Source organism: Thalassophryne amazonica, chromosome 15 (assembly GCF_902500255.1).
Source record: "Thalassophryne amazonica chromosome 15, fThaAma1.1, whole genome shotgun sequence".
NCBI classification, from domain to species: Eukaryota; Metazoa; Chordata; class Actinopteri; order Batrachoidiformes; family Batrachoididae; genus Thalassophryne; species Thalassophryne amazonica.
In genome coordinates this window covers 4,230,437-4,239,448 of record NC_047117.1, presented here as the reverse complement: position 1 = coordinate 4,239,448, position 9,012 = coordinate 4,230,437, and the positions used below count along the sequence as shown (strand labels likewise).

The following is a 9,012-nucleotide window of genomic DNA, read 5'->3' as shown; positions in this document are numbered from 1 at the left end:
AAAACAAGTTCAGAAAAACACATTTAGAAAACCAAAAACAAAATCAAAACAAATAAAATCAAGAAAAGAGAATTTGATAAAAACATAAAAACAGAATTTCATAAATTCAGCAGGGAAAAAAAATTAGAATTCCGAAATTGAAATTTGATTTTTTTTCTCTCTCTCTAAAGCTGTAGATCGCCGATTGATAGTTTTTAACGATCGAGTATTGACGACAGGCAGAAGCAGCAGAGTGACGATCACTGCAGCGATCGAAGATGGAGACGGTGAACTAGCGTGTGTTAGCACCGTTTAACGAGCGGAGGTAAACGGTGAAGACAGCGGCGTGTTTTCACACAGAAGCTGAGTTCTTTGTAAACGTGGTCAGTTTGTACGGAGTGACTCAGTGCTGTGAGGAGCTGTACGTTATGCAGTGAGTACTGATGAAGCCCGCTAAAAGTTCCCACTCTGTTAGCGCTTAGCTCAGTGTTAGCTACCCCCGAAACATGACATATAAACCGGTTTTAATCGTAGAACCGATTCTCTCAGGCGTCCAGGTTCGGTTTTTTTTTTTTTTTTTGGCCCCCTGTTAGCCGCTGCACAGCAGGGAGCTACAGTTAGCTTTGATCACATAAATCACCTTCTTGTTTCAATTATTTCGTTTGCACAGTGAATGTGCAAATAATTATTTCCACGACTAAGCTGACGTCTGTGGAGCCCTGAAGCAGCCACTGAGTACAAAAACAACTCAAAATAATAATCAGTGCACATCTGGACTGTCTATAAATGATAGAGGTGGGTGGATCAATCCTAATATCGATACCAACGCTGGTATTGATATTGAACGATCCTTGTGTAAAAAGATCGATACTCAAGCTTTTTTTCTCTCCAGCATGCACTGACTGCTGTGCACACAGATTAATCAAAGTCTACTCTCTGTCTGTAAGAGCAGCGCTATGCTGTGTCACACAACACGGAGCAGCGCACCCTTGCATTGTGGTTGTCAGCCCTCTACCTCAGGAGACTTTGTTTTAAGTTGTGTTGAGTGATATTTTTTAAACAAAAATGTTGATTATGATAATAAAGTATTTTGTTGTCATGTACAATGTTTGGCGAAATTCTGTCCTAGGTCTTTTGGATCTATGAAGCTTAAATATGAAAAGGTGTCTATCGGCGATACTGGGCCTGTATTTACTTGGTATCGGATCAATGCCAGAATTCCTGGTATCGCCCATCTCTGATAAATGAGTCTGGTAGAAATGTAAGAAAACACTGGATATCCTCTGCAGTCTTAAAGATTTTTCACACTAAAAGCTTCCAGATACTGCAGAGCAGATACGGGATCGGAGGTGGACAACAAATATATAGCCCGACATTAAAGTCCAGCTGCCTGTGTCGCTCATGTCGCAGCCTTGGCTCAGGAAGTAAACTGAGCTAGACTGCTGTACCATCCAGGGGAGTTCATAAAATATACTCAACAAAAATATAAACGCAACACTTTTGGTTTTGCTCCCATTTTGTATGAGATGAACTCAAAGATCTAAAACTTTTTCCACATATACAATATTACCATTTCTCTCAAATATTGTTCACAAACCAGTCTAAATCTGTGATAGTGAGCACTTCTCCTTTGTTGAGATAATCCATCCCACCTCACAGGTGTGCCATACCAATATGCTGATTAGACACCATGATTAGTGCACAGGTGTGCCTTAGACTGCCCACAATAAAAGGCCACTCTGAAAGGTGCAGTTTTATCACACAGCACAATGCCACAGATATCGCAAGATTTGAAGGAGCGTGCAATTGGCATGCTGACAGCAGGAATGTCAACCAGAACTGTTGCTCGTGTATTGAATGTTCATTTCTCTACCATAAGCCGTCTCCAAAGGTGTTTCAGAGAATTTGGCAGTACATCCAACCAGCCTCACAACCGCAGACCACGTGTAACCACACCAGCCCAGGACCTCCACATCCAGCATGTTCACCTCCAAGATCATCTGAGACCAGCCACTCGGACAGCTGCTGGAACAATCGGTTTGCATAACCAAAGAATTTCTGCACAAACTGTCAGAAACTGTCTCAGGGAAGCTCATCTGCATGCTCATCGTCCTCATCGGGGTCTCCACCTGACTCCAGTTCGTCGTCGTAACCGATTTGAGTGGGCAAATGCTCACATTCGCTTGTGTTTGGCATGTTGGAGAGGTGTTCTCTTCACGGATGATGCGAAGGAGATGTGTTGCACTGCATGAGGCAAATGGTGGTCACACCAGATACTGACTGGTATCCCCCCCAATAAAACAAAACTGCACCTTTCAGAGTGGCCTTTTATTGTGGACAGTCTGAGGCACACCTGTGCACTAATCATGGTGTCTAATCAGCATCTTGATATGACACACCTGTGAGGTGGGATGGATTATCTCAGCAAAGGAGAAGTGCTCACTATCACAGATTTAGACTGGTTTGTGAACAATATTTGAGGGAAATGGTGATATTGTGTATGTGGAAAAAGTTTTAGATCGTTGAGTTAATCTCATACAAAATGGGAGCAAAACCAAAAGTGTTGCGTTTATATTTTTGTTGAGTATAAATTGAGCCTTTCTCTAAGAGTGCAACACCAACAGTTTTTCTTCTCCATAGCATCTTTGTGACTCCTCAGAAATTGGATAATGTTTAATGTTTTGCTTGAAAATCCTCAATTAATCAAGGTCACACTTTTAAAGTAATGATAAACTTTATTGGAATAACATTTTTTTATACATTAAATGTAGCTCAAAGTGCTTTACACGGCAGCGTAAGGTGTGGTTTTGGGGTTGCAGGATATGAAGCGGGTTCGCACTGAGCAGATCCAGTATGCGGTGGCTCAGTACCTGAAGCGGCGGCAGTATGTGGACACTGACGGGGGTCTGAAAGGAGCAAGGCTCTTCCAGTCGGTCGAGGAGATGGCTGCCAGCCTCACGGGTAAGGACTCAACATAATGGCTCAGTTTGTATGTGTTAGAATGTATTTATGTTGCTCATTGGGATGCACAATACCACTTCCCATGCTTTATTACCACCGTGGGTCATATTGTGCAGCATTAGGATTTTATCTCCTATTTAGTGCTGCATAATGTGTTTGGCTTTTTGTTAAATAATGTAAAAGTCCCACAGTTCTATGAGGAACCATCCTGCTATGAGCAAAGTCTGATAACGACATGGCATTGATGTCTGGTTCTGGTTTGTGAGACACACCCACATGATCGGTTGTAGACACACAAAGAGATGCCTCTCCTTTTGGACAGAAGGGGGGCGTGGTGCGCAACCACAGAAAGTGATTCATTAAATGCCTGAAATAGTTTTGATTTGATGGATGACTTCTGTCTGGTTGTTTACAAGCCTTACGTTTTTAAAACACTTGCTTGACCTGAAAGCATTGATGTGGCCTCTTTAAATCCATCAGACTGGTTGTCATTTTAAATTGGGGTGCATTAAGACAACTATATAGTCATGACTCTTGACTCTGCGTTTGTTTTCTCTGAGCAGTGCAGACAGAGTCGGGCTGTGCCAACGTCGTCTCTGCTGCCCCCTGTCAGTGTGATCCTCAGCAGTATGAGAACCAGTACTCCAAGCTGCGCTCCTTTCTGTCAGGTACCGCTTCCACATTCCTGTAGTTCCTTGCATAGCTAAAGATGTTCTTACACAGCTATGTGGACTGCTGCAGTAGCTGTGTGGTTTTCACTCAACCTGTTATAGCCTTTATTCTTGCTGTCGCTGTTTTTAATGGAAACATTCACCATATGTTACTGTATGACTTCTGGTTGGTGTGTGTGAAGGGGGACGTTAAAATGGATTGTGTGTGTCCATACATGTGTCACACCCTTTCTTGCCACAATAACTCATCAGTGTGTCCAGATACTGCTTTCTAATCAAACACATGCTCTCTGGACCAAAACCTTGGACTAGTTCAGCTGGGAGTGCTGTGTGACCCTTGTGACCTCTATGACCTAGTTAAAAGTAGGTCACAGTCAAAAACATAATAATTCATGCACATGAAAAAAAAAAAAATGGAGACACTATAATTATATGTACGGTATATAATTTCATACTCTTATGAGTTAATAACACTTTCCACAGGCAGGGGGCACTGGCATCTCCCACACGTTAATCTCTCAAGAAATTTCACCTGTGAATAAATGGGGTAACAATTTTTGTGAAGTCTGGAATACCACAGAAAATACTTATTCACTGATTAACAAATTGTTAATTTTGAAAGCCATCCTTTACCTTTTATATATGTTATCTAAAAATTACAAACCAACAGGGTTCTTCACATAACCACCATCTGTTGATTAGCAGAGGAAATGATTAAATAAATGGTAATAAAATGTACATGACTGCAATGCACTGAAATCCCAAATTGAAGAGCTGATTTAAAAAAAAATAAAAATCTAATGGACTCACGTTGTAGTGTGTCCAACACTGTGGGCCAGTAATCCGTGTTGATCTGACAGTTTTGTCAAAACTGTATCAAATAACAGTGTTTTGTCCATCACACATTATTTGCCCATCTTACTTATTTTTGGAACTATAAGTCCTTAGGTTAGATAATAGCACAGGCTGTGTTTGCACTTGTGCTACTATGAACTCCTCTCTGTTGTTAAACTCACCCCCAGGAACCCATTGTGTTAAAAAGTGAGTTACACATATAGAATAAAGGTGTGTCTTGTACTCTGGTGCAATTTATACTCCTGAAGACATAGTAGATGCTCTGCTGAGTAACAGACAGACAAACAGGTGTCGTGATGTCAAACATTAAGTTCTTAGTGATTCCAAAATCTCTTTTTATTCCTGTTTTTGAAGAACCACCATCATTTGATGTTGACTTATTTTCTGAATGTAGTTTTTGGGCGGTAATTTCGAATACGTTCCCCTCCAAAAGTAACGTGACGATGAGGCTCATTCCTGATAGAATGTACGACCTTAGCGTAGTATGCTAATACCTTTTGTTAAAAATGTTTTTATTTATTCCATGTTAGAAACTGAGATTCCCTGGGCTAAAGAGGTGAGCAGCATCCTTTATCCACTCTTTGTCTACCTCTACCTGGACATGGTGCGCTGTGGCCTGAAGGGGGCAGTAGATGGTTTCTACAGCCGTTTCCATGGCACCTTTCTTCAGGACAGTGAGCAGCGCATCACTGTGGAGCAGCTCCGCCATGTTCTCACTGTGCAGGACGTCACTACTAACCCCAAACTGAGCGCCTTCCTGGAGCACAAGTATGTGGTTCACCTGACTGAGCCGGCCTACAGCTACCTGCTGCGCTACCTGCAGAGCGACGACAACAGCGCCCTCTGCAGGGCTCTCAGCACTCACCTGCAGGTGGAAATCTCCGTCTCAAAGCGCACTGACTACCAGCTGTACGGAGCAGCCAGTGGAGTGACCGCCGCTCCAAACTCCGCCTCCACCTGGGCAGGAGTGGACGGGGCAGAGGCTGGGGAGGGGGTAGAGGTTCCCGCTGGGATCCCCCAGAGCGAGGCGGCCCTGGAGGCGCTGCAGGACTGCATTAAGAAAGTCCGGGACGGGCCGCCCTCGCTCACCACGGTGTGTTTCTACGCCTTCCAGCACACGGAGCAGCTGCTGAACACTGCTGAGGTGTCGGCCGACAGCAGGCTGCTCGCCGCTGGCTTCGACAGCTCCGCGGTGAAGCTGTGGAGCCTCCGAGCCCGCAAGCTGAAAGCCAAACCGCATCAGGCCGACGTGTCTCACATCCACCTGGCATGTGATGTCCTGGAGCAAGAGGCGAGTAAACCAAAGGCGTGACGATGGTTTTTCTAACGTGATTAATTAATAATAGAATATTTATTTTAGTCATTTATGAAGCAAAACTATGACTTACTCACTTTGGTAATTTTGTGTGACTGTAGAAATTGTGATGAGACTCAAACATTGTTATCTTCTTGTTTGTTTTTTGCTCCCCACCCTACAGGTGGACGAGGAGGACGGCGCCGGCAGTGAAATAAAGACGCTCCGTGGCCACAGCGGCCCGGTGTTTCGCACCGCCTTCCTGACAGACAGTTCTGGGCTCCTGTCCTGCTCCGAGGACACGACCATCCGCTACTGGGACTTGGGCAGTTTCACCAACACGGTGCTGTATCGAGGCCACACCTACCCGGTGTGGGACGTGGACGTCAGCCCCTGCAGCCTCTACTTCGCCAGCTGCTCCCACGACCGCACTGCCCGCCTCTGGACGTTCTCCCGCACCTACCCTCTGCGGCTTTACACCGGCCACCTGGCTGACGTGGATTGCGTCAAGTTCCACCCCAACTCGAACTACTTGGCAACCGGCTCCACAGACAAGACTGTCCGACTGTGGAGCACACAGCAGGGGACATCTGTCCGCCTCTTCACTGGCCACCGTGGTCCAGTCCTGTCGCTAGCTTTCTCACCTAATGGGAAGTACTTGGCATCTGCTGGCGAAGACCAGAGGCTGAAGCTCTGGGACTTAGCCTCGGGAACTTTGTTCAGAGATCTGCGAGGACACACAGACAGCGTTACCAGCCTGTCCTTCAGTCCAGACAGCAGCTTGGTAGCGTCGTCGTCTATGGACAACTCGGTGAGAGTTTGGGACATTCGGAACTCTCACAGCGGAATGACAGCGGACGGCTCGTCCAGTGAGCTCGTGGGTCTGTACAGCGGGAACACCAGTAATGTGCTGAACGTCCAGTTTATGGCCTGCAACCTGCTGCTGGTGACTGGAACCGCACAGGAGAAAGCCGAATAGTGTGTGTGTGTGTGTGTGTGCGTGTGTGTGTTCAGGAAATACTTGAAGATGTCTGGATTTTTTTTTTTTTTTTTTTGAGGTATGTCACCGTTCAGAAGCACATTTTATACCGAAGAGGTTCGATCAGAGAAGAAAAGGTCATTTTGCAAACTAAACTGAAGGTCGCCACCTGCTGGTTGAATGATTTTTAATTTGCTTCCTGTAACTGAGGTATTATTTGCTGGCTGTGTAACGAACCGTCCGTATGTTCAGGTGTCTGCACTGCTTCTATTCTGTCACTGTAGCTGCACATCAGGTGGCGCTGTAATGCAGAGTTCTTTGTGAAATTTGCCCAGGAATTCAAGAAGAAGAAAGTCTGGGGATTTTTAACCTCCTCTGTCTCTTACCAAAATATTTTGGCTATTTGTTTGTTTTGTTTTTGTTTTTTTTTTGTTTTTTTCCCCCCCTCAGCATGTTTATCAAAAAACTAATTCTCAAGTATTTGGGGGGGGTTACTTCCTCCTCTTTGTCCGATTACTGATCTTGGGCATTTGCGTTACTTAAGCAGCTGTTTTTGTTTTGTTTGTAAGCGACCTCCTCATGTGGTGGTTATGGCAGTTCACGCTGGCTGCACTCGGACACCGTTGCAGCAGTGGCGTCCCGCGGGTCTTTAGTTCACAGTGGAAATGGAGCAGAAACGCCCCCTTCTAGTCATGTCTTTCAACAGCCTGCACCCGGAGGTGTGACAACAGGAACGGTCGTGTTTCACAAGGATTGTGCCGGACAAGTTCAGCATTTATCCTCATCTTTGTGATCCATTTATCACTGTTGTCTTGTGCACATCCATGGAAGAAATAATGTGAATCAAGTTCAGTGCATGCATGAAAGAAGAAGAAGAAAAAAAAAAAAAAACGCATAAAAGTGAGGATGTTATGTTTGTTCGGTGCTTTGACGCTGGTGTAGGTGGAGTATTGCTCCATCATTTTTCATTGCATTTTCTGTTTGGAGTCAGTTTGATTTTCAAGATCTGTTTTGGAAGATAGTTTTGTTTTCCTGTTCAGGGAAAAGTTGGAATGTTGCTCAGATGTCTGGTATATTGTTTCCACACTGTCTCTTGGTTTGTGAGTGTTTGTTTCTGTTTGGCTCTTTTGTGGTATTTGAATAAGAACATGTCACTAGCCCTCTAAAACAGAGGTCTCAAACCAGTTCCAGAAAGGGCTGAGAGGGTGCAGGTTTTATGTCCAACCACCTACTTCAGCAGGTGATTTCACTGATTAACTGATTTCACCTGCTCAAAGTGATGTTAATCAGTGAAATCACCTGCTGAAGTAGGTGGTTGGACATAAAACCTGCACCCTCTCAGCCCTTTCTGGAACTGGTTTGAGACCTCTGTTTTAGAGGGCTAGTGACATGTTTTTTTTTTGGGGGGGGGGGGGTAAAGGTTGTATTTTTCACACTAATTTGTTAATTGTGCAATGCTTAAAAGATGTATTTTTTTGTAATATGTTACTTTTAACATCATCTATTGATGTAAAAGAGCTTCGACAGATTTGTTCTCGCTGGATAGTTTTTGAGTGTTTCTGTTTTCTTTAAAGTTCTTTATGTTCATCAGAAAAATATCCACATATCCTCCTTCTGTGTGTTTTTTTTTTTTTTTTTTTAAAGTAGGATTGAGTAATTTGATTTGTCTTGTCGCTGAACCAGATGTACCAGACTGGGTAATCCTGTTGGCCAAAGACTGAATGAAAACTGATCGTTGTGACATACGCAGGAACTCACAGTGTCAAAGTTTAAACAAGTATTAAAGTGGTATTTTGGAAAAAAAAAAAAAAAAAATCTGGCTTTGAGGTTTTTTTTTTTTTTTTCTTTATTCAATCTGTAACTCCACTCCTCCATCTCAGTGTTCTCATTTCTGACACATCTGGCTCCTTGCGCTCCCTTCACTGTCCACGTCCCTGTCCCACATGTCCCTCCCTCATACATCAATGTCTGTCTCCCCACTAAACTCCATCCAGACTCCACTCTGTGGATTATTTCTCCATCTTTGGCTCTCACTTATCCTATTTTTTAGCTTTTACTTCAGTAACCATCCCTGTTAGCTAACCTCTAAAATCCTGTTTTTTATTAAATCCTGTTAAACTTCAGCCTCGTGTCTTCCAGAGCCCTTCTGCTTCCAACTACACAGTTATATGCAAAACCCGGGTCACTGCTCCCTCTGGGAGGTCCTGAGGAATCCTTATATCCTCCTGAATGATAAGCTCAGTGGTGTTTAAAGACAGCAGCTCATTTTATTT

The 9,012-nt window shown here is 44.0% G+C and overlaps 1 protein-coding gene across 1 annotated transcript; it reads left to right on the top strand.

Annotated features, from left to right (window-relative positions):
* The first annotated feature begins 234 nt into the window (after positions 1–234).
* Positions 235–7,946, top strand: taf5l (TAF5-like RNA polymerase II, p300/CBP-associated factor (PCAF)-associated factor). The gene is made up of 5 exons (XM_034188616.1): positions 235–412; positions 2,799–2,940; positions 3,504–3,608; positions 4,997–5,757; positions 5,945–7,946. The coding sequence occupies exons 2-5, from the start codon at positions 2,802–2,804 to the stop codon at positions 6,737–6,739; spliced, it is 1,800 nt and encodes a 599-aa protein (XP_034044507.1). The 5' UTR covers positions 235–412; positions 2,799–2,801; the 3' UTR covers positions 6,740–7,946.
* Positions 7,947–9,012: the final 1,066 nt, after the last annotated feature.

Excerpts from the sequence above, each read along its gene's own strand:
- taf5l (XM_034188616.1), top strand. The coding sequence starts at position 2,802 with ATGAAGCGGGTTCGCACTGAGCAGATCCAGTATGCGGTGGCTCAGTAC. Across the intron at positions 2,941-3,503 it reads GATGGCTGCCAGCCTCACGG|TGCAGACAGAGTCGGGCTGT; the intron begins GTAAGGACTCAA and ends TTCTCTGAGCAG. Across the intron at positions 5,758-5,944 it reads GTGATGTCCTGGAGCAAGAG|GTGGACGAGGAGGACGGCGC; the intron begins GCGAGTAAACCA and ends CCCACCCTACAG.